Source organism: Semicossyphus pulcher, unplaced genomic scaffold (genome assembly GCF_022749685.1).
Source record: "Semicossyphus pulcher isolate SPU_LCO1_2020_fin unplaced genomic scaffold, fSemPul1.0.p SCAF_7, whole genome shotgun sequence".
NCBI classification, from domain to species: Eukaryota; Metazoa; Chordata; class Actinopteri; order Labriformes; family Labridae; genus Semicossyphus; species Semicossyphus pulcher.
This window is the reverse complement of record NW_027211748.1, coordinates 5,621,540-5,647,804: the sequence shown is the minus strand read 5'-3', so window position 1 is coordinate 5,647,804 and position 26,265 is coordinate 5,621,540. Positions and strand designations below refer to the sequence as shown.

General features: G+C 41.0%; 1 protein-coding gene across 1 annotated transcript in view; it reads right to left on the bottom strand.

The window, feature by feature from the left end:
* LOC138611671 (SH3-containing GRB2-like protein 3-interacting protein 1) overlaps positions 1-15,828 on the bottom strand; it is a 30,081-nt gene extending 14,253 nt beyond the window's left edge. Inside the window, exons 1-6 of the mRNA XM_069684853.1 lie at positions 15,662-15,828; positions 5,738-5,801; positions 4,497-4,542; positions 3,164-3,220; positions 2,722-2,779; positions 710-888 (exon numbers count right to left, since the gene is read on the bottom strand). Coding sequence (XP_069540954.1) covers positions 710-888; positions 2,722-2,779; positions 3,164-3,220; positions 4,497-4,542; positions 5,738-5,801; positions 15,662-15,671 — 414 coding nt within the window. The 5' untranslated portion in view covers positions 15,672-15,828. The remainder of the gene's footprint in view (positions 1-709; positions 889-2,721; positions 2,780-3,163; positions 3,221-4,496; positions 4,543-5,737; positions 5,802-15,661) is intronic.
* Positions 15,829-26,265: the final 10,437 nt, after the last annotated feature.

The following is a 26,265-nucleotide window of genomic DNA, read 5'->3' as shown; positions in this document are numbered from 1 at the left end:
AGTCACTATCTGTCGCTGAATGAGGTAACACAATGGTGATTGAGCCACTGATGAAAGCCTTTGCATTAGCAGAATATTCAGTCTGGATATCTGGGAAGTGTGCTCCCACAATCACCGTTTATCACCATAGGTGTCGCTAAAGAGAACGAAACTGAGATCTTCGAGATAACAACTTTAAAGTGTCTCTGTGTCTGTGAGAGTGTTCTGGCTACTTTTTCTTGGTTGTCCAGGACAGCTTGTAAGATCACACACGGGGCAGTTTAACAGGACTTGGGTGCACACATGGAGGTACTGCTGCAGTAGATGCGTGGTTCACCTCATCAGTTCTCCCTACCTCTCTGGGTACAGTGTTAACTTGACGAGGATCCAATGCATCTGTTTTTTATGTTATATATTGTATATATAAAATATGTCAGCTTGTTTGCTGTTCACTTTCTGCAGCACTTCATTTCAGAAATACTAGGCGTCACTAGGAACAACTGGCACAAGCTTTCGACCTTTCATCAACTTTTCACCATCAATTTCAAGAAGACAGGTAGTGACACTTCTGCTGTTCAAGAACACGTCATGAATCTGCCTCAGACATTTTAAAAGACGTAGGAAGATATCTGTTGAATGAGGACCTTGTGTGTGTGTGTCCACACGTGTATGTAATTTGTTCGCTATAGTCCTGCGTGGCAGAACGAGAGTGCTGGTAATCAGTGCTCACCAGAGACGGCGAGAGCGCCAGGCCTCCCACTGAGGCTTTCAGCTCGTCCATAGATGGAGGGACACACTTGGCACTGTCCGACACCAGCGGCTTGATCTTGATCTTGAACTTTTTCTTGCTGTCGTCCTCGTCGTCCTCCGAGTCGCTGGAGGAGAAAAACTGCTTTCCTTTGCAGGCTGGTGAACGTGAGTCAAGGAATAATTAAAATGAAATAAACTGAAAGAGTTAATTCACGCTTAAAATAAAATAGAACTTTTAAAATAAATATATTTCTCCCCAAATACACACTGAACATAAGCAGAAAAACACTGCAGCCAGTGGTGGGAATGAACAACGCACACTGCCTTTAGTCCTGACATACTTGTGCTTCTTACTTCTACTCCACTACAGCTCAGGACAAATATTGTACTTTTTACTCCTTAAACTTTAGTCATTGGTTCTCATCAATAATACAAAAATGTATCAACAAATATATAATGATATTTTTATAATGATAATACATTATTAATCAGCAAGAGGTATATTCCCAAGCTCCCAGCCCCAGCTCAATGTTTCAGTGACGTACACGTTAATGGATGACTGGTGATTGAGCCTATGGCCCACTGATGAAAGCCTTTGCATTTGCAGTATATAGTATTATTACAGACTGAGTGTCTGTGGCGACATATGCTGAAAAAATCACAAGCGGCGCCCAGATAGTGACGCGTTTTCCATCAGCCAGCAGTGGTTGGTCTGCCAGAGAGGGTAGGCGGAGCTAAGCGGCTGCTTTTCCGCTCTCTGCAAGTGTTGCGAGTAAACAGTAATCTACTATGGCTGAACAAACAAAGAAAAGATGGATGACTACAGATACAACTTCAACAATAAGTGAAAATCCAAAGAAAAAGGAACAAACTCGACAAAGGGAGCCATTTGTGGACGTTAAATTGGGAAGTGTTCTCTCGCAATTACCATTTATTGCCATTAGGTGCTGCCAAAGAGAGCAAAACTGAAATCTTAGAGATTATATCTTTAAGTTAATTTAAGCTACTTTAACTTAACATCTGACCACGTTTTTCATTGTGCCTCATCCTACTACGTCTCAGTTAATAACATTACAACTACTGATACTGACAATAAAGCCCCTTTTTCACTGCCAGTTCAAGGCGGGTTACTACGCCTCTGTTACACCTCATCTTTTATGTAAAACGCAGGCAGGAGGGATGTTGGGACGACATCATTTGGCCTCTGAGCTGGCATAAGTAGTAATAGAGGTGTAACAGAGACGAAACAGCGTCAGTGTGTATGTGAAGCTCAAACTTTTGTTTACATTGCCGGTCCTTTTGCTTCTGCAATGCCAGAACGTAAAAACACACTGGGGGCAGCTTCTTGCCGGCATTGCTTGGTTCAATGTAAAATGTCAACGAGGTTTGGTTACAGCGCTGTGGCAGAATCACAGCGTAAAAAGGGCTTCAGTTAAGTCATCCTGCTCAGGAGAGGTCTATAACGCCAGCTCTCTATGAATCTATTTAAAATGTACAGCTGCTGATACCTCAGGAGTAGAAACTCAAAAAACAGTGACCTGGGGTCGTTGCAAATGAGAACTCGGGCTCAGTGACAGCATGACAGTCAGTCTAGAAGTGACGTGGTTCTTGGGTGCTGGTTTAGCTCAGTTGGTAGAGCAGGCGCCCCATGCACAGAGGCCTTGTTACAACAGCCACAGGTTCAACTCCGACTCGCGGCCCTTTGATGCATGTCTAACCCCCCTCTCTCTCCTCCCTACATTTCCTGTCTATCTTCGCTGTCCTATCTAATAAAAGCAAAAGAATAATCCTTAAAAAAAAGGAACTCTCTCTCTTTTAACCACTACACAGACACACATGAAGAAGACAGAGAGAGAGGTACTATTGATTTGTCCTATTTAATGCTGAGAAGCACTCGTCCAATAAGTCACTCAGCCAAACAGGTCAATAGTTTAACAGGAGACGAGTCCCAGGACTGCTGCTGCTGCTTCCTCTCCTCAGTAAAAAGGATATCATCGGCCTCCTCTCCGGGCCGGAGGCTGAAGCCCTCCTCGTCCACGTCAGGTGACGCCTGCAGGAGAGAGACCAGCAAGGGGACAGTCGTTTTCAGTCCATCACACGTCTGCATATAAAAGTGGATCAGATTTCACAGATGGCTCAGAGACGGTCAGTTTCCTGGCTGAAGCTTCCTGGTGACTCACTGATTATGAAGCGATCGCTCTTTTTACTGTGTTTACTCAGTGATTTCAAACCGAGCGTTGCATGGCGCTGGTAGCCATAGGACACAGATTTTCACAAATGGAAATCTTAGAGATTATTACTTTAAGTCACTATCTATTGCTGAATGAGGTAACACAATGGCGATTGAGCCTTTGGCCCACTATGGCAAAGCTGGAAAGTCGCTGTTTGAAACGTCCAAAAGAAGTAAAACAAGAAGGCAGCTGCTGACACTCACATATCTGTCCCAGTCGATCTCCCCGTAGAAACCATTCGGTGCTCCGTTTGCCTTTTTCTATCAAATAAATAAAGAAAAGACAGAATAAGGAGAAAATCAAAGAGCCTACGACAAATATGACCAGTTGAAATAGTCACTAATAATGTGTAATAATGTGTAGTTTTGGTCTAATGCTGTCAAAACAACATTGCACAAACCAAATTAAATGTTGCAAAACAGCTGAAAAGAAGGAAGTCAGGAAAAGGAAATATGAGCAGCAATATGAAGCCGCAGTTTAATAAAAAAACAGCCTGTGTTTTGCTGCCTTATTTATAGGAAAAAAACAAAAGCAAATATAACAATTATATAAACTAGTACCTAAATTGCTGTTGTAATAAGACTTCCTAGTTTAACCCTGACCTTTCACGGGTGATGTGGTTTACAAAGTTTCTAGTTCAGTGAGAGATTATTGCTGACATTTCTAAGCGAGCTTTTTTATTTACCTCTAAATAAAGTGATTTATGATACAATGTCAGCTTGTTTACGTCTGATCTGAGCACACTGACTGTCTGACATCTTGGGTTTCAGACTTTCAGCCGTTACTGTGCTCAGTGTCATTTCAAACTAATATCAAAGCAGATAGAAAGTGACAGCCAACAATACAAGAAAATAAACAGGGACTATCCTTTAAAGTAATAATCTCCAAGATTTTCATTTAAATAAAAGTCTCTATCTATCGCCGAGTGAGGTAACACAATGATGATTGAGCCTATGGCCCACTGATGAAAGCCTTTGGATTTGCAGTATATAGTATTATTATGGACTGGGTCACAAGCGGCCCCCAGTTAGTGACGCGTTTTCTGTCACCCAGCAGTGGTTGGTCTGTCAGAGAGGGTAGGCGGAGCTAAGCGGCTGCTTTTCCGCTCTCTGCAAGTGTTGTGAGTAAACAGTAATCTACTATGGCTGAACAAACAAAGAAAAGATGGATGACTACAGATACAACTTCAACAAGAAGTGAAAATCCAAAGAATAAGAACCAAATTCGATTCAAAGCGACCGTCAGCCAGGAAAATCAAGGGTTACAACCGGAGCCAACCGTGGACGTCACACGTGCAACACTGTCTGGATATCTGAGACGTGTGCTCCGGCATTTACCGTTTATCACCAAAGCTGCTGCCAAAGAGAACGAAACTGAGATCTTTGCGATTACAACTTAAAGGGCAGTAAATCAGACAATAAATGGTGGTAGTATGTAATGATGTCGAAATTTGTTGCTTCTGTATTTGGATGATTTTCTTTATCAAACAGCACTTTATCTTGACAAATATCCAAAAAATCTGAAACGTGTACATACACTTCCTTTCTTTCCGCTTCCACTTCCCTCTTTGTCAGGTGAACTCCTGTTTGAAGCAACGAGGAGAAAGAAAAATATGAAGTCATAAGAGGTAAAACAATTTTCATCATTTCTTTCCAGGAGTCTAAAACCATAACATTATAAATATAAGTGCCAATATGAAACCTACATTTTGGTTCCTTTTCCATTTTGCTTTGACAAATATAAACATGATTTAATGAAAGTTTATACTGTAAATGTTAATGTTATGGATTTATTATAATTCTGCGTTGGTTTTGTATAATCCTCTTCAGAAAAACAATCAGATGTGGAGTTGTCTCAGTGTTGCGCTTGGAGTGTTCATGTTTACATTCAGCAGAGCCCCCGCTATCTAACACCATTATCAGTCAGCAGAACTCGGTGTAATATACAAGGTAACCAGGACACTCTTTGCTTGAACAGTCTGGGGAAAAAACAATCAAGCACCAACGGTGATATCTTCAGAAAAGTGAAGTTTTCTGTTGGTGCTAGCCGCTGCACTCTCGACACAAACAGCTGACATACGGCATAATACATTTCACGGCATGCGTAGGAAAAACATATCCTCTAGTCCCCACCGTGAACGGCACTTTGGAGTTTCCACAATATTGTATTTTCTTTTATTTGTTGTCTCTTCTACAAATTGCTGACCCAAACAGCTGATCCGACACCGTGTGCTGCATGCAGAGTGGGACATAGTGCAGAGGGAAAGGGCTGTCTGAGGTCAAGGTGAAGCGGTGACAAAAAACTAAAATACAGAGTACACCTAAACTGAAATGATTGTTTATATGTAGGAATCTTTTAGGTGGTTAAAGTCTGTCTGCAAGTGTGCTTAGCTTAGCTTCCGTGTAGGAACTCCAGCCGGCTTCTCTTAACAGGGGCCGTGCTGACTGTTATCTACTGTACATACTACACTTACTATTGATACATACCTCATACAACCCCACTTCAAACAAACTGAACTATCCCTTTAAGAACATTGCCTAAATAAAGAAGTCTGAACTTAGCAAATCATGAGTGATATCAGTAACTAAAGAAGATCACATATCTGACCAAACATTCAAAGACAACCTTCAGTGCTTTGTTTCAGTTTTTGGTTTCGATGGTAGAGACACAATTTGGTCAGTGCCACAAAAGGATTTGAGTTTCATAGGCAGCCCTGCTCATTCACATTGTCAGACTGATGACGCTGATGTTTATTGTGTTACGAGCGTGATACTCACGTTGTGTCTGTATCCTTGTCTTTCTTTCGTAAGCCCAGGGCTTTCCTTGTTCGATTTTTCAGTCCTGGTGACGAGAAAGAGAGAACAACATCAGGAAGAATTAATTCAACTCTCAGAGTCAGATGGAAAGTTAACTGTCTTGTCATTTAAACGCACTTTAGAGCAAATGACACAGCAGAGTAACAGAGTGATGCACACTAACAGGAGGATGAACACAGGAAACACAGTAACCCCAATCAGCTGATATAAATTAATGAGTCCATTCAGGACACAAACATCCTGCCATCTGGAGAAAGCCTGCATGTAAAATGAAGCAGCACAGACACAATCTCCTTAAGTGTCCCCTCCATGACTGAATAAATGGAGAGCAAACAGGAGCACAGGTTGATCAATGAGTCCACTTCATTAGAGAGATCTGAGGGAGAGTGAGGAGAGATCTACTACAGCCGCCCCATGGCCAAACTGAGCGCCAAGACCCCTGCAGCACCGACGGCTGGCACCATGCACCATGAAAAGCTACAAGAAGATGCAATATAGTGTGTGACGGCATAAAGGTTTCAGAGGTAAGTATTGCAGGGAATTCTTGTTTATTGCTTCATCTCTGGTTTTATTCAGGGTTAGACTTGAACTGGTAACGATCATCAGCAGTCCCAGCAGGAGCCATGAAAACTCCATGGCCATGCTAGCTCTGTGATGGCGTACTGTATTCTGAGCTAAATGCTAAGTTCAGCATGCTAATATGGGCAAAATCGCAATGCTAACGTACTAATGACTAAAGCTCTGCTTTGCTAGTAAATCTTCATATGAGTTTCTTCTGCTCTCACATGATAGATGTTTTTCTTTGTTCAAATCACAAAGATGTCAATTTCTTACAGCATCTGATGTAATGGAGGTCGATGTGTCTTCGAATATGGAATAGTAAACCCACAAACATGATTAATTTCTTCAGGAATACTGATGAAAGAAATGCTAAATTAGTGATTTCATTGAGTTACAGAAGCTGGTGTGACAGAGGCTAGCCAGCAAGTGATGTCATGACTTTGGCTTTCTATTAGTTAACTTTTTTAGCATGCTGACATGCTGACTATTTACAATGTTCTACAGATAAGTTTAGAGTGTTAGCATGCTAATATATTCAACAGATTACCTTTGAGTATTAGCTTGCTAATACTAATTATTACACGGCTGTGTTAAATACTTGATTATGATTGGCTAATTACGGCATTCCGAGGTATGCTATTTCTCAATAACAGACCGTTGCTAGGGATGCGGCTCTAATCACACAATCTGGAGGACTAACTGTAGTCATATCAATCTGCCGAAAGAAGTCCGGTAAATTTGACTTTACAGTGTAACAGACTTTTTTAAAAACCAAAACCAAAACATAAACATTTTAAAATTAATAAAATAATTTCCAAATTTCCATATTCTGTGTCAAATAATTCATTTTGTAAGTTAAGATCTGTGTAATAAGCGGGACAATGTAGTGAGCAGGTTGTTATCGCGGAGGAACCCCAGTAAACTGTCGCAGTTCAAATTGCAAAAGAAATCCCTGAAGCAGCATTTATCCCATTTCTCTCTTTCTCATGTGTTGGCTCTGCTGTGTAACATTTTTTTATCCGCAAAATAGGCAGCTGACAGGTTTGCATAACAGTGTTTCAGCAGACAGGAGTGCACACAGTTTATTCTCCCATCCACACAGGGACACATGTGATGGACAGTTGGGTGGATGAACATTTTGTACTATTCAGAGGCAGCTCAGTTTGTGTTCATGTTTGCTCAGCGTCTCTTTTTATTATATGAAGGCTGCGTTTTAAACAGGAACTTACTGTGTGGACTAAACTGACAATCAAATGGAGTTAGAAATCAAAATAACTACTGAATCACCGATTTTGTGACCATCAGACTGAAATCCTGATAATAGGACTAATGAGTACCCTGAATATAAAAGAGCTGCCCGGGCCTGGTGCTCAGTGCATTCACATGGGGAGGAAGCTCTCAGGGTACTGAAGGACATGTCAGGGCCTGTGATGTATGAGTAGCTAGCTGGGCAGCTCAATAGCACAGATTATTCCTGCATCACAGCTCTTCATCAGTGGAGGCAGTGAGTGCTCTGGGCAGTCCAAACCTGCGTGTGTCTCGTTGTGTGATAAAGAATAAAAAGAGAATCAATCCGGATGTTAATGTGTAACATTAACATCATGCTAAAACGTATGATACAAACTGAGAGAGAACAAGCATTTGTTCGCCACATTGTGCATCAGAGTTGGCTGTTGCAACCCATTTACAAAGTTTGCCTGAGGAGAGCCCTATAACTCTTGTGCTGCGTTCATATGGAGTCAGGCAGACGGACAACACCTTTTGCACGGCACAGGAAAAGTAAACAAACACTCCGACGGAAAGGACGGCAAAGCGAAACACGCATGACGAGATGTTGCAATGGTGATGTAAAACTATAATCGATACATTTATTTCGCGTCATCATTCTATGTAATTACTGATTATTATTATTGATATTCAATTTTTCTTAAAACGTAAGCTAATTCTTTCATTTACAATATGGATAGTGAAAGGAGACCTGCACTACAAAAGCGCAAATGGTGATATTAAATGATAAGCTTCTTCTTGTCACCGATGTTTTCTTGTTGCGAGAGGGGGGTATGTCACATCCGGTTGTAAATTCCGTTGTGAAGGATGGCAAAAAGTTAAAACAATTTTAACTTAGCACAGCAATGACGTCTACCGTTGCCGGCGATCTCTGCCAGCCTCACTACATTTTACCGTCCTGCTCTCGTCCACTAAAATGATATCCGGTTAGCCATCTACCGTCTGCCTGAATCCACATGAACGCAGCATTAGAGGGCTCATCGTAAGATATTAGCTGTAAATAAAGTTACATTAAGGCGTTCCTTGGGGTAATTTACAGAAAAAATGTTTTGACACATAATTACAACACTGATCTCACGTTTTATTTTGCTAACAATAAACTGAATATTCTGAACTTTACTGCTGACCATTTTTTAGTTTAGCATAACACGATGTGTCATTCTTCTTTAAAGCTAGGCTAGAAGCGTTTTTGTTGTATTTATGAAAATTCGATTTACATCCCAACAGCAGATAAGAATTCAAATGCTCCGACAGAAAAAAGAAAAAATGCAGTACCTGTGGTTGTTACAAGTCTGTCCAATTAAGAACAAATTCAATGACCTGATGGCTTACCAGTCTGTCTAGCTAACATTAAGCTAACACTCAGCCTGTGCACTCGTTGCATATGACAAGGGTTTTCCACAAGCTAGAACTAGCTAGCGAGAGGCACATGAATTGAAGAGAAAGGTGGTTTGATACAGTTAGAAACTTTCACCAACTCTCTCTCGTGGGCTCGTTCTTCAGCATAAGAACGAGCAACAGCCAACTTTACGCGACTTCCGGAGTAGGCAGCAGTTAGTGATAAAGGACTTCAGGCCCACATTCCTTTTACCTGCGCTGCATTTTTGATGTAAGGTTTACAGTAAACAGTAAACTTGAGAAGCGTGAATAAAGCTGGAGTTAAGAGACAACGTCTAAGAACAGTTTGTTAGCTGCACTTGCATGCAGATTTCAGTTTATAGAGAAAAATAAAAAGTGAAATTGTCGTCAGATGATGGCCGATGGGAGCTGGGGTGGCATTACAGTGGATTGCTTCGGCCCTTTTTGCTCTTCAAACGGATTGCTTTTCCTGCATACACCAAAGCCTGCTGATACGTGATTGGTCAATACTACTCAGACTATTAATGCTCTACAAATGGAAACCAGAACACGCCCCATACCAAAATCTGGTCCTGCGCCTACAGATTCAGCATTGTGTGCATTGTTGCCAACTTCGCTACTTTCTCGCTAGATTCAGCTACTTTTCAGACCCTTCTGGCGACTAGCGACAAATTTAGGGACTTTTTCAAGCCAGTGAAATATATTATATTGCAATTCATTCCCATGTCTGCTGCTCAGAATAATCGCAGTTCACGGCTCCTCTGCCAACAGCTCCGGGTTGCTCTCTCTCCTCTCGTCCCGTGCGCAGCAACACTGCGCAGGCAGTCAGGGCCTCACAATCACTGTTATGCAAATTAATATGTGATGGCATCACCAATATGCAAATTAGAGTATGACGTCATTTGGAGACTTCTAGCGACTTCTGGAGCTAGTGCTAGCTACTTTCATTGGAAAACCGTTGGCAACACTGATTGTGTGAAGCAGTGCACGTTCATGTATTTGGACGGAGTGGGTTTTGGCATTTATCACGGCAACATGATTTAATTACTGTGAAGAAGACATGATTTCCAACAAACATATACAAAATGAAGCATATTAACATAAACAACTTCCTGTATTTTCTGCTGTTCTGCTTTTGGGAAGTACTTAGAACACAGGTATTGTGAAAAACAAGCAGAAGTGTTTTTCCTCTCTGGGTCTTCATCAATCACATTTACCATGCTCCTCTCTCCTTCCTCAGCCATCAAGCTAGCTAACTTTGCAATCACTACCAAATTCACACAAACTATTTTGAGGTCAGCTGCAGCTATCTTGGATTTCATTTTGTTGTATGTTTTAAGGGGTGCCAGTCGGTACTTCAATGGACAAATTATTTTCAGTTCATCCAATTGGTGTGAATGCAAGACCAATGAATCCAGGACTCCACCTGATTGGTTACACGTTCGCATGCTCAGTGTGAATGCAAGGCCCATTACATGTAATCAGTTTTCCTTATTATTATTTCCGTCTTTTAATGTATTTTAATTTACAAAGGATTTATCAGATTTATTGTACAGCCCTATTTGATCCTTTTAGCTTACTGTTGTTGGTTTTCCCCAAAGTGACCTATTGCAGCTTTAATATAGAATCATCATCTAACTTTAATCCTGGTGCTTTCACACAAATGTAAAAATGTTAGCAAAACATCCCAAAATTTGCAGACAGGTGTCTATCACCATCTTTTGTTGCTGCTGTGTGAAAACTGTCTTGATGACCCTTACTAAGATAAGATATGGCCTTTTTTGTTAAATGTTTAATTGTTCTGTGAATTATTGAACTGGTCATGAAACTGCAACTTTTTAAACACTAACTCCTACAACCCAGCCTCTCAATACCCATGGACTTGCCAGTAATAGGTGTTTTATTGTGCTACAAATCTACAATCCCTTTCTCGGCAGCATCAGTCATAAAAATCATAACTCAGGTCCAATTACCAGATTTCTTTCAGCTGCATCTTGAGGCCTTTATTCGCAGATAATTCAGCTAATGGCTACAGAATAACTCTAATAACTGATGTAAGATTCCAGATTTCATCTGCATCTGCTGGCTTTCATCAGCAGATGAAACCGAGCAAAATGTGTCCGTAGCTGAAGAGTACCAGATGTGACTGAGCTCCTGAAGAAATGCTTCAACTCTCTGACTGTTTGTCCTCTGGGTTTATTTTTCACATACAGCTCATCAAGGTCACTTTAATCAGCAGCTGATGTTCAGATATCTAATGGTGGAGTTTCTAAACAGACCAGCAAAAAGACGCCTGCAAACAGAAACTCGTATCTCAAAATCAATCATCAAAACACAGTCCCACAGTTGGAGAAACTGTCAGTTCTCCATGTTGGTTGTCAGTCATTCAAAGGTGTGAAAAATCTACTCTTGCTATTCTTTACACACCAAACTCTGCCACAACAGCATGCCAGCTTGAGAAAACAAGTCTCAGTTGCAAGTCATAAAGAGGTGGGTTGAAAAAAAGAATTGAGACCAAGGTTGGGACAAACTTGATCTGAACAAAGTCCTGAACCGATTCGCTCAAAGCTGATACATTTTTATGTACGTCAACTCCATGTTTGAGGGTACCAAATAAATTGAGTATCTGTGTGTTACCTGTAAGTACAGTCATTTATTTTTTGCCTTTGTTCTGTGTTTGATTTGATAGTTTAAAATTATAGAGTAACTTTTAACATTTCGTTAGTTTCCATAAGCTTCTACCAACAAAACCTCTTCTTTGACAGTTAGCAAACAAACAAATGAAACATTGCAACCTCCTACTGATTGATACATATAATTATTATCATCCTGTAATTTCACTCTTTTCCATGATTTACAGCTCTAGATGTTCCAGTACCCAAACCTATTTCTGAAATGCCTCCCATAAGGTCTAAATTGTGCTATTGGGGATTGGCTAGTAGCCTACAGCAGTCAATGCACAGATACAATTCCATAATTTTAGCCCCTCAAAAGATCAACTTGCTTCTTCTTCTCCAAAACAATGGCCTACACAGCATTAATATGTTCTATCTGCGACTAGCACCTACTGTTTTAGAGCAACAAAGAATATGGTTTCAGGTAAATTAGAATGAAACGATAGATAACAATAACATTGCGGTGCTAGCAGAGAGTTAGCCAAAGCTAGCAAATGTGAGCAATCAGTGTTTTCCCATCACAGACTTTAAGGCTGTACTGTAAAAAGATTTAAAGTAAAATTATTAACAAAGATAAAAACACAAAATAAAAGACTTTTGTGTTAAAATATATGTGCTTCTGTAGTGTCAGTAGAGGCTGCTAGCTGTTCTGCCGCTAACGTTAGCTTAGCTTGATTCTAGGTGCAAAGCATGTCATCAAGTTATGATTCCTTTAGTGTACTTGAGCCAGTCCATACTACAGCAGTGATAGCAATCACATGACATTGATACAGGGTTAGTAATAAACAGCCATCAACTAATAATGATAATACAGTATGTATATTGTTTTTATCATATTGGTATCGGAGGGAACTCCTTATTGGTCCGTCAATTCAACAAACATGATCCGTAGCTCTACTTAAAACAGTTTTATAACGTGGTGGTACGATGCAATGAACATCATTTTGTCAAGTGTTTTCTGCAACGTATTGTCTTTCTTAAGAGTGCTTTGGCAGGCTGATTTTTATACAGTCCTAGCATTGCAACGCGAGGCTGCCTGGAAATTAGGACCTCATGTGACACCTCTTGCCGAGTTTGGTAAAGTCAGCATTTGTAGTGTGCAAGTGTATGATTTGTATTATCGAAGCTCAAACACAGGTTAAGACCTTAAGGTCAATTTGAAGACAGACAATAATCTAAGACAGAAATATAAACAGTTCACTTAGGGGTCATTTAGACAAATTTTAATTATCTAACACTAAGATGCTCATTTTACACTGACAGAGACTGTCTGAGCATTTTTATTATCATTTTGTATTTTCATATTTTTGCTGTTTTCAATTCTTTTGGTATTAGAACTATTTCTGTTTCTGAATATTGTCCAAATGTGTTTTTGTGCTTTGATGCTTTTTAAATAGCTCCTTTTATACAAGTAAAGCCTTTGAATTACATTAAAATAATTGACAGTCTGAGTGGTCTAAGATTATAATCCATGTTCCTGAAATATTGCACTTAATTGTTTTGTTAGGAGATAACACACGCTGCATCAGTAAGAAGGTTATTATTGCAGCACTGCAGCCATGTTTGACTCTAAGTAACATGTACTGCATGTCACTAACTACACCTGACAGCCTATACTGAGTAATTAGCAACGCACGTGCAGCTAACAGAGCCTATGATAAGCATGTGACATCTGTGCTGTTGTGAAGCTCATGAACTGCACAATAGCACAATATCATGGCAGACTGACTGCAGGCCTTTAGCTAATAATAGCCGCCTTCCATTACCACGTTGGCATTAATGGATGGTAGAGGCCAAGCAACTACAGGGTTAGACGTATGATTTACATCTAATATCATAGTTTATAATGTACTTCCTCATAGCACCATTGTTTACTTTAGTACAGCATCCTTGGCTTCACTTGGGGCAACACAGGCACGAAATAATGTTTGTTTAAGCCACAGAGGTTCCCATCCTTTCCAATACTGATTCTGAAACCCTCACATCAGCCGATACTGGATACCCCTCCAATACAAGTAAGATGAAAAATATACAGAATATTGGTGGAAAAACACTGATTGCTAACATTTTGCTTACTTTGACTAACATTACAGTCTGCTAGCAAAGCTCTGTTGTTGTTTGTTTATTGTCACATGATTAATTTACCTGAAGCCAGTTGATTTTTGAGGGGGCTAGTTGGCCATGTATCAGACTGGTGCATTGACATACCATGATACCGCATATTAATGATATTGGTATTGGTATCAGGTATCGCGACTATGCAATGCTAGTTACAACACAAAGGTAGGAAGCGGTGCAGCCTCCTGGTTATGAGCTCTCTTCAAAAAGACCTTTAATATTATGTAGACTGAGTGTAGAGACACCAATAAACAATACCAATACCAGTATTGTTTGCGACATCCTGCACTGGTATCGGGGATCGGTATCACTTGTCCTAATATTATGCACTGCTGGCCAAAGCACAGAAGTATGAATGAGTTCAGCTTCCTGGTTCAGATCTTTCTAGACTGAATGTAGAGACACCAATACCAGTACCATTATCGGCCTCCAAAACTTGTATCAGTACAACTAGTTTTAGTACCACATGTGCTGATACAGTATTATGAACTGCTAGATAAAGCACAGATGTATGAATGCAAGCAGCTTTCAGCGTCCTGCTTCAGGTCTCTACTCTACAGTATTGTTATCGGCCTCCTATACTGGTATCAGGTGCAATATCAGGACAACTGTAGTTGTAGCATCACTTGTCCTAAAATTATGCACTGCTAGCAACAGCAGCAGAGGAATGAATGAGTGCAGCCTCCTGGTTCAGATCTTTACACAAAAAGGCCTTCAAATTATATAGACTGAGTGCAGAGTGACCGATACCTGATAGCAATACCGATACCAATATCATTATTGGCCTCCAATACTGGTATTGGTACCAAGTATCTGTATTTGGAAAACTCTAATTTTAGCATCACTTGTCCTTACATTATGCACTGCCAGCTAAAGCACAGAGGTATGAATGAGTTCAGCTTCCTGGTTCAGATCTTTCTAGACTGAATGTAGAGACACCAATACCCAATATCAGTAGAATTATTGGCCTCCAAAACTGGTATCAGGTATCAGTACAACTAGTTTAAGCATCACTTGTCCTGTTATTATGCACTACTAGATAAAGCACAAATGAGTGCAAGATGAATGAATGCAGCGTCCTGCTTCAGATCTCTCCACAAATACCCTTTCACATTGCATAGGCTGAGTGTAGCGACACCCATACCGAAACCAATATTGTTATCGGCCTCCTATACTGGTATCAGGTACAGTATCGGGACAACTCTAGTTGTAGCATCACTTGTCCTAAAATTATGCCCTGCTAGCAACAGCAGCGGAGGTATGAATGAGTGCAGCCTCCTGGTTCAGATCTTTACACAAATAGGCCTTTAAATTAGACTCAGTAGAGACACAATATCTGAAACCGATATCTGATACTGATATCAATATCGTTATTGGCCTCCAATATTGGTATTGGTACCAGGTATCAGTATAGGGAAGACACTAGATTTAGCATCACTTGTCCTTTTATTATGCACTGCCAGCTAAAGCACAGATGTATGAATGAGTTCAGCTTCCTGCTTTAGATCTCTTCTTAAATAGGCCTTTAAACATAGGCTGAGAGTAGAGATGGAACTATAATCTGCACAAACAGAGACACGTGTAAGCACAGAAACCAGGACATCAGCTGATCTGTATTGCTATGCACATCAGATCCTCCTTTACAAATCTACATCTTCACCTCATATGCATCTTAATCTTTGGCAAACAGCGTCACACACACAAACACACACGCATACAGAGGCCACATTGTCACACTGGTCATGCATATATCTGCTCAGTGCAGCTCAAAGGTCCTCACTGCACGACACATCACATCAGCGAGGACACGAGAGGGCAGGAGGAGGACGCAAGGAGGAGAAATTATGAGAAAATAAGGAGGAGAAATAGTGGACAGATCATTTACCTTGCATCATGACTGCAGATTTTCATCCTACGTTGTCCTTCTTCCGGTGCGCAGGCGGACAGAAAAGGAGAAATCCAGCCGGTCAAAGGATGCCTGGGCAGGGCATAGCTAATTCCGCACAGCTCCCTCAGCGACGCACGAGCCCTCCACCCCCCCAAGGGCCCGACTCCCAGACACCCGCACAGGCAGGGAGGTGGGGTAGGGTGGGGGGTTGAGAGGCAGTAGCAGCAAGAAGGGTGGAGGACACGGTGAGAAGAGACACCCGAGGAATATGCAGCAAATCCGGGGACGCAGGGGGGGGTCTGTTAGGCCCCGGACACACGAGCTGCACCGACACACGCCATCTCTGAGAGGGGGGATGCTGAGGAAAGGCGAAGAAGAGGAAAAAGGCAGAGAGAGAGAGAGGCAGAGGAAGACTGGGAGAGAGAGGAGAAGGGAGGGAGGGAGTGGGAGGCTTGCTGATGTCACATCTGCACTAAACCAATCCCTGCTAACATGGTCACATGGCTGCTGTCCCCTGATGCCTCTACCTCTCGGCTTGCCTCGAGCACACACTCTACAGCCAAGTGCATGCATGTTACACAAGGTGTCACACAATATGATGCACTATTTAGCTAAATATTCTCTTAAATCTAAATGTTTGCAATGCTGGAAAATAGTTGCAGATTTCTTAATATTTGTGTTTGTGGATTTTTGCATGGTTTAATTTCTATTCATGCTTTTAGGGCATTTTTGGAGGAAGATAAAATACATTTATCTAAAAAGTGGGACAAATAAAGACATACAGGATAAAAATAAAGAGGTCAGACGCGGCTAAAAAGCCAACAAGGAAAAAAGTCTCTTGATGTCTTTCTTTGAAATCCTGAATAGACTGAAGAAGAAAAAAATCAAACAGAAGAGCAAAGAGGATTTCTATGATTCTGGCCTTGAGTGAGCGACAGATAAAAGCTCTGATAAAAGGGCCTCAGGTTTCATGGGGCAAAGAGTTCACAGCGATATGTGGTGAATGCTGGGACCAGAACATGCTTTTTATACAAATATTCTGCAACCAAAGGGACAGAAATAATAGGAAACTTTTACTGGTCTTCTTAGAGGTCTAGCTGTAGTTTGGGGGTGAACAGGGGAAATGGAGAGATACCAAAATATGGCTAAAGTAATCAATAGTAGGTCGTTTTGAAAGGATAGGATTCATTAGTTATGCTTTAACATAATAGGGGCAAGGAGTCCAAGATTTAAAGCTACCCTATGGACTTTCAGACCACTAGCAGTGTTATCAAAGAGGGGGTATTATGCTGTTGCACATTTTAAGACATATATATAATGTTACAATGTTGTGAAGTGTCAAATCTGTAGGTAAAAGTATGTTGGAGTAATCCCCAGCCTTCTCAGCTCAGTCTGCAGGCTGCTGTGAACAACAGGTTTCACACAGTTATTTTCTACACGCTGCACTTTATGATGTCACAAAGCTGGCCAATCAGAATAAAATGTGCTTGTTGGGGCGGGAGAAATAGTTTTTTTTATCTGTAAATAATGCTAAGCTACTCCACAGGCATCACAGAGTGAAATATGAAACTTGAAATTAGCTTAATACCCCCCCTTTAAACCACGTTTTGTGGGTCCCCATCTGAAGGAGCATGCTGCCGATGCTTTCCACATTCCTGCCAATGGTTTCACACTATTCTTCTGATCAACAGGTGGTTGTAACAGTCATAAAATAGCAGCAGTGAGCCAACAAAAGCAGGACAGAGGAAGACTGTGAGCTCTTAAACACAGTCGAGAAAAACCCTGCAGAGATGTGTGGTGTGGTCAGAGTTGCAGCCGTGTCAGCGAGAGAAGGAGCAAAAAGACACAGTTAGACAGACAACATTGTGTGTGATGCAGAATGTAAGGCACAGGGCAGGGAGTTTAATGAAGAAGCAGGTCAGCTGAGAGAATGTCAACAACATAATAAAGGAATGATGATGTATTCTTTACAATACCAAATGGGGAATTTAAATGGAGAAGAAGATTTGGACAGACAGTCGAGCCTTGGGGCAGCCTGCAGGATATAGAAGATGGGGATGAGCGAGAATTCCCAGTGGAGCTGTGAAGGTTTGGATAAATGTGAGGAAAACCGGTCCAAAGCAGAACCAGAGAGACAATCTGTGCTTAAGACCACGGATCCAAATAATGTGTTGTGGACAGTAAGACGAAAGAACAAGAGGACGCCAAGAGAAGATCATTTGTCCAGTTTCGGGAGGATGGATTTTGGTCTGCGAGAAACAAAATACAAAAGAGGAATGTTTGCACACAGCTTCCAGTTGTAGGATCGTTTCTATTGTTAAAAAATGTGACGCTGGAGGACAACAATGCGTCCACAACCGCAGAGTACACACTGTCAGCTGTAATCAGTGGGAGGAGGGGGCCTGGAAGACAGAGACACTGTTAAAGGACAAACTACTAATAATACTATGATGTGACTGTTGATGAGAGGCTTAAATATAAGTTAAATATAAGCAATGTAAATGATTATTCAGCTGTTTTAATGGCAGCGTAAGGATGACAGGAGAAGAGTGACTCAGCCTCTGTGTTCGGGAAGGACAGATGGGGGAGGCAGTTAGAGGATAGAGTTGTCGTGTGGAGGTCATTAAATTTTAAAAAGGCGAACATACAAAAACAAAAGGATGTCTGTATGAATCATTCCTTGTTGTTACGTTTTGTAATTATCATTCAAGTGTTAAGTTGTCATTTCCTTTTTATTTTGTCGTCCACCCTGCCCTCTCCTGCATGTTGCTCTACTTTCTGTTTGTGTGTCTCTCCACTTGTGTGATTGTGTGCTCCGCGTTAATTGTTTTCACCTGTCCCTCGTTAGTCTCACCTGTCCCTGATTGGTTTACTTATTGCGTGGATGTTTCCTCGTGGTTCTACTCGTGTATTCATCAGTTTTGGGGGGAGATTTTTTTTTTTTTTTATCAAATTGTCAGCTTCTGGGTCTTCTCTCTTTTGCATAAAACCCTGATATGATCATTCTCTCATGTTAAGAGACTATTGTGTGTATAATCAGACACGGACGCAACCCTCTTTAGGCTTCTTTATACTGTTTGTATAGTATAAAGTGTACGCTGCAGTCCTCAAGTATTTTTGTTTTCACTTCCTGTCTCAAAAAGTGACTCCAGGCGAGGACAGAGGAGATAAAGACGTCACATATTTAAGGAGTAAAACTGCCTCTCTCCAAATAGGACATGTTTGGCCTACTGCAATTTGATTGGGAAAATGTTTTACAGACTATATGTATGTAATCTGACTTCTTTTGGTCATTGTTATTTTAGTTATTAGTACTTTGATTGATGATTTTGTTTAAAATTAATTCATTAATTCTTTGGCTTTTGAATTTTGCCTGTTTGTTTTCTTGTGCTTATTTTTATTATTATAATTATAATATTAAAATTTTTCTTCCCCTTTACCTTGGAGTTTTTATGATGTAATATTTGTGCACTTTGAGGTCATGTTGAATTGTTTGTCTAATGGGGATCCAAATAAATCGATCCATAATGATATAAATAATAATATAAGTAATAATAATGACAACTTCATAAAGCACTTAAAAAAAAAAAAAAAGAAACTTGCAAAGTGCTTTACATGCATAAAACACGTCACAGTAATGGAAAACATGGATAACAGAGTTTTTTAGGGATTTCAAAGTCAACAAGTACAAAACTAAAATAAAAGCATTTAATATAAGAATTCAAAGAAGCTCTGTGCAAGTGTGTTTTGAGGAATGATTTAAAATAAGTAAAAGACAGTATTTATAGGATATCTTTAAAACACCTCAGTAAACACCTTCGTCTGTTGGTTTACTTTTCTCTCACCGCTCGGGTTTATTTGTGGCTGGTGTTTGCTCGTGAATCCTGGAGTAACTGTTAATGAGCTTACCTAACCTGAAGCATCAACAGACCACGAGCTGCTCCCGTGTGCTTTCCTTAACCAGCATCTTACGTAAGATAACATCCAGGGGTCAGAGGTCACGGTAACGGCGGATTAGCAGAGGAGAGGTGGTAAGAAGAAAACACAGGTACAGAGAGCTGTGAGCTGAGGGACACTGAGGAGTTACTGTCGATACTTAACGTCAGATACACAGAGGTGAAGAAAGACTGAACCGGCTCAAATATTACTGACAGAACAGCTCTTTAAGTGCTTCAAAAAAGACGACTAAAGATGAACATTACAGACAAGCTCTGGGTTGATTTTCTACTCAACATTTAAAACAAGCTCTACTGTGGTCATTTTGATTAAATTCAGTGCAAAAATAAAAATGTACAGATGATATAATGGCCTTCACTGCAGGAAACAAGGGCAGGATTATGTTACACAGTAAGCACTTTCACTCTGTGCAACTCAATACCGCCACCTGCTGAGTCAAATTAGTGAAAGCTTGTATGAGCTCTATTTTAGTAGCAGTCACTGCAAAACTATCAGTTACCCCAAGTATTTGTATCTATGGAATCCCAAATCAGACATGCATCCATACATTTTATTTACTCCGAGTTAATTGCGGTTGTTTTCTTGAGCAACAGGCTGGTCACTGTGATATTACAGACCAGGTCATGCCATGCTACCATTGCCCACACTAATGAGGCAAGTTAAGCTTGTTTCTTTGTTTGTTTTGTGCTTTTACAACTCTAAAGTAAACTCCTTACCACAGGAAAACCAGCATTGTTATCTCATGATAGCGAGATAAACAATTCTAGATCTTGATAAAACAACCGGAAATAACTCCACAGAAAATGGAGTGAGTAAAATGTATAGATGCATGTCCACTTAGGGCCTCCGTAGTTGTCAGCATAATGGACAAAAACTGATTCTTAGTTTTCTTGCTGGACTGATCGCCGGTCATGGGTTGACACTCAGAGACAGACAACCTTTCCTGCTCACACTCACACCTACGGGCAATTTAGAGTCACCAATGAACCTAACGAGCATGTGTTTGGACTGTGGGAGGAAGCCAGAGTACCCGGAGGGAACCCACGCATGCACAGGGAGAACATGCAAACTCTACACACAAAGGACCACTTCATCCAAACCTGGATTCGAACCAGGCACCGAATCCCTCACTGCTCGGGGCGCATGTCCATGTGCGGCCCCCTCACTCTGACATCTCTCCATTAGGGTCCATGGGATCCTGTTTGTGCATGTCTGTATTTCAGGCCTTTGTGTGTAGCATGCTTGTGATCTTCTTTGATCATGTTTATCTCAGTTCAATATTTCTATCTCCCAAATATGCAATAATCATGTCATTGTATCAGTTGGCACATCCAGAATAGTGTAATAATGTTTTTGTGAAAATGTGCTGCAAGGATCTGATTTGCATTGAGATTTTTTTCACTGAGATAAATGTATAAATAAAATGTGTCTAAGCAGACAGAGCAAAAGGGCTCAGTCGGTGTTCAGTGTCAATGAAAAACAAGTAGGACAGGATGGTTTAGAAAAGAGGAGATGAAGAACACACTTCCATAGTCCACTGTGATTCTGTCAAACCAGCGAAACATTTTGCCCGGAACCTGGGCGTCATAATTTACGACCAGCTAACCTTTAAGGTTCATGTGTCGTGTTGGTTTGGCCTGTTCAACATCAGGAGGATCAGACCCTACCTGTCAGAGCAAGCAACACAGGCTCTCGTGATATCACGCATTGACTGATGCAACTGCCTACTGGCAGGCCTTCCTGCATGCACATTCAAACTTCTGCAGATGATCCAGAACGCAGCAGCGCAACTGGTCTTCAATCAACCCAAAACAACATGTCACTCCACTGCTCATGTCCCTCCACTGGCTCCCAGTCGCCACTCGCATCAAATTCAGACCCTGTTGCTCGCTTACAAAACAGCAACAAAAATGGCTCCTGCCTACCTGAACTGCCCACTACGCTCCGCCAATGAAAGGCGCCTGGTACGCCCATCACAACAGGACCAGTGTCCGGTCCCACTTGAAGCTGTTTGTTGGCATTTACTGACTTGGTTCCCTCCTGTCTTGATCACTTGTGTTGTATTAACTCTCAGGTGTACGTCGCTTTGGACAAAAGCGCCTGCTAAATGAAACTGTGACATTGTAACATTTTGACCACCTTTTCACAATGTAATAGGATCTTGTCATTGTGACACATGAAAGAGAAAGCTTTGGGTGAGTTACAACCTTTTGCAGTTTATCTGCTAAGAACTTTAAAAAAAATGTCCCAAAGAGAGAAACAGCCTAAACAGCATTATTACAACTTTGTAACAGAGAGATTTGTGTCCTTTGTGTCCATGTGTGATCATTGTCGCCCATCATCTGGCTGTCAGAACAGCATGACGCCTCATCGCCTGACAGAGTGACATCACTGTGGGTCAAGGAGAGATGATGTCACCTTTCTGCTGCTCTGTCTTCTGCTCGCAACTTTCCAAACCAGAGAGACAGATGATGGTTAATAACTCACAAAAGTGGCATAGTAGAGGACTCAGATCTTTTCATAGACAACTCTTTTTCCTCCTTTGACCAGGTGTCCCAAGAGGTCACATTTCTTTAGATGTCTACAGGTCAGACATTATGTGCAGGGTCAGGTACCTCACTTTCCAGTAGGCCACCCTCCAACCTCTTAGATCTTATATCTGGACTACATTTCCCCCCTCTGACTGCTATTAAAACAGCCTGGGAACAAGATCTTGGTGCACCCCTAAGTGAGGATGTCGGTTTATAGACAAGTGCACTCATCCTCTTTGTGTGCACGTTACTCTTTAATTCAGTTCAAAGTTATCCACCGAATACATTGGTCAAAGACAGAACTATTTAAAATGTACCCTGACATTAGCCCCGCTTGTGATAAATGTAAGAGTGGGGATGGTTCATTAATTCAAATGTACTGGCTATGTATGAGCCTAGAACAATTTTGGAAACTAGTATTTGGTCTGTGAAGGTTGTCAGTCATCCAGGTCATGGTAATTCAAAGCTTAATCCAAAAGGCAATTACATGTCAGGAGATCACAGGGGGCGCTACCCACTCGGGCCTGATGTGTAATAGTTATTTTAACCAGAGACCTCGGGTCCTGACCCTTTGTGCAGCCTTTCGGTCAGTTATAAACAACATTAATTGTCAAGGGAGAATGCTGGGAGGGTCTTATACTCACCAGGGAAACAGTGGTAAGTTCAGAGTATGTGAGCCTATGTGATTTCTAAAACAATTTCCGGTGAAGGTAAAGCCTTGCCCTACTTCCTTTTACAGAGAAGAGAAGAGAAGAGAAGCTCTGATATTTATCCTCTGAACAGAGGATGTAGGAGGTACATTGGGTGTTAGCACACACCTATTGTCTCTTCCGTTTGTGTCTCCCTTACGTCACAGAGATGTGCATGTATAAATTGTCCCAAGTTGAACTAAAGTTCATGATGAATGAGTTGTCCTTTAGTGAACCCGAGGCTCATTACAGATGTTGTTGCAGGTCGTATGCGCTCTTTGTGAGGCCTCTCAGCTCTGTGGCCTTGAGGAGTGCCGAGACAATCAGTTGACTGTGTCTGTCTCGCAGATGCCTCCCTTTTTCCTTGTCAGAAATCTCAGAGTTTCTGCAGGAATTGATGATTTATAGATGCTCACGTCATTAGAAGGCTCCCAGACTTCCAACAAAAAGACACTCTGTTTAAAGAAGTGCTGATTCAGCTTCTTTGAAGAAGTAAAGGTTAAGAATAAAAGTAGAGCCTCTGAAATGTCCTCACAGTATAAAAGTAAAAAATAGCCCTCTGAAGGACATTTCTACTGACTGGTTCTGTGCAAAGCTATCTTTCTTTTAACGGTTTTATCCTTCATGTGTGATATTCAGTAATAGATACACTAAGAAATACATGTTAAGTTCAATCCATTTAGGTTGGAAATGGGTCTTGATGTTGGGGAAGCTGTACACACAATAATGCAACATTAACAATCAATAAATACCCACAAATATATTAAAATGTAAGGACCAGAGAAGTACAGATATTTCTGTTCAAATGTAGGAGGTTAAATGTAAAAAGCGGCCAGACAATTCAATACTGAAGTAAAGTACAGACACCTGAATTGAAGTCTACATGAGTACAGTAGGAAAGTATTTGTACTCTGTGACCTCCGACCTCTGAAAGTGACATAAAACAAATTAAATGCTGTTTGAAATATTTTCTTACATGCTGTGACTGGTGCAAAGATTGAATAGTTTAGTGGAATACAGTCCTCATCTGGAGAGTCAATGCAGACGTTAACTCTGGACCATAAACCTCGGGCTTGTTTCATGAACGAGGACAGGCTGGAAGTGAAAAAAAAAAAGGACTGATGCCAAATGTGAGAGTTAAAAAAAGATCATATCTCTTCCCAAACACACACACAATTCCCCTCTGGCACCTGCTTTATCATGGAGCAGATAACAAAGAGACATTTAGAGATCATGGAGGCCGAGCTGAGCTGTTATGAGGGCCGTGTCTTAAAGTCACAGACTCGTGGGTGTCAGCTGAGCCCGTCAGCTACACTAAGAACAACCACAGAGCTCCTGTGACTTTCCAAAAATAATCCAAGAGATACACAAGGAATCAAATGGCAACAACAAGCTAACGTTTAACACTCGTTTGAGCAAAGCTGTGGATGTTTAGATTGAAAATGTCACAGTATTCATGGGTAATGGAGTCTTACATATGACTGCAAGGAAAGGTGAGGTGTTTCTGTCTGTCTTCCACTAGAGGGCACAACAGCCCAGGCAAAATACGATGACGGTATCCAGTAAGCTAACACTGGATCACTGATGAAAACAATCACTTGCATATCATCTACATTATGTTACCAGCAATGAAAATGTGACTGAACATCATGTGACAATAAAAGCAACAGTCAGAGCCGGATTCACCTTGTCTGTGCTCTGTGATGTCATCCTAAAGGTGTAAAGGATGATGTCAAATTTAAGGACAGACTGAACATCTACAGGAGGGTGTGTATGTGTGTGTGTGTGTATGAGTGTGTGTGTGTTGTTAGCAGACGGTGATGGTGTTGTGGATCAGGAGGTGGCAGTGTTAGACACCGCTGAATTAACCAATTGTCTCTGGGCAGAAAAGGCTGAACACTAAGGAGTGTGGTGAAGGAGAAAAAGGAGCAAAAAGATGATGTAATCCTTTAAAGGGACATTGACAAAAATATAAAATATGGTAACAACAGATACAAGGCTGTGGTAGAGCTGAAATGCCTTCGTCGGCGAATAGATTTTCATTGAAAAGTCAAACAATAGTTTAAATGTTCATAGCAGTTCCCCAGAGGTCAAAGTGACGTCTTCATACTGTTTGTTTTGTCCGACCTGCAGTTCAAACACAAACTCATTCATGTGACACTGACATGAAACAGAGAAAAACAGGATAACCACCTTTTTAAGAAGCTGGAAACAGTGTTGTAGTATGGCATTTTTGTTGATAAATCACAATCAGATAGTATTTGTGGCCTGAAACAATATGAGACGACATCGTAGCCCATTTAATACAGTCAGCTACAATAAAATCAATTCTCAAAATACAACTAATATTATAATATTATAAACTACATCACCATATACTCAAGCAATATCCCACGAGAGGGAGTGATGTTGTACTGAATATCATCACGGCTGTGATTTGGTCATAGGCACGAGGCCCACGTAGTATTGCTTTTATACAACGGTTATACGTTATAAGGGGTGAATAGCAGTAAAAAGTAATAATCAACAGCAACTTTTTGCTCCACCAACTCAACTAGTTCCAACTTAACTGAAACTGGACTGTCGTTGCCGAGCAACCCAAACATTCTCCTGCACTCTGTGTCTACAGGTTACCACAGATCAGCTATTTGTTATCATGTACATTTATCTGTTTGTTTTAATTTATCATTGACCAGTGAAATAAGAGTCTGCTGTGTGATTCAGAGGTACCAGCTTGATCAATGTAGACATACACGCTCTGCTGTAATGTTAACTAACAGTATTCAGAACACCTGGCTGAGGTGGACTGCATGATACACACAGTGAAAAGTCCCAGTGATGTTATACCCTATATCAGCACTCATGGAACGCCTCTTATCCAATCACATTACTCGGTCAGAACTAACTGTTGTGTATGATACTATATTCCGGCAGTAACTAACCTTATGCCTCTTTGGGTGTGCTTACACATGAAAAATGTTTCCTCTCACGTTACATGCTTGTTTTATCAAAACAGGTAATGAAACAACACCAGCTTGATACAGTAAAAACAGCAAATAAAAGCACCACAAATTACAGTTTAAGAGGCAATGCAGGGGTTGACAATGAACACAATTTTCCACTGGCACTCCAGGCCAGTAACTTTGCAAATTCACTGGCCCTGCCATTAAAACCACTGGCCCTGAGGTAATTTGTTATTTCAGAATTTTTCAGCGTAAAATTCAGTTTCTCCTTATGTAAGGGTTCTAATTACTGAATATGTGTTCAGTCAATTGTGGAACTACCATGCGTGATCAGCCCGTGAGAGTAACTTTTTGAAACGAAATCGTACCGTCTCCTACTTCCTGTAGCCTTTAAACAGTCCGCACCACGTCCGCTCCGTCGGTCTGTTTATGTAGCCACAGCACTAACGTGCACCGGGACG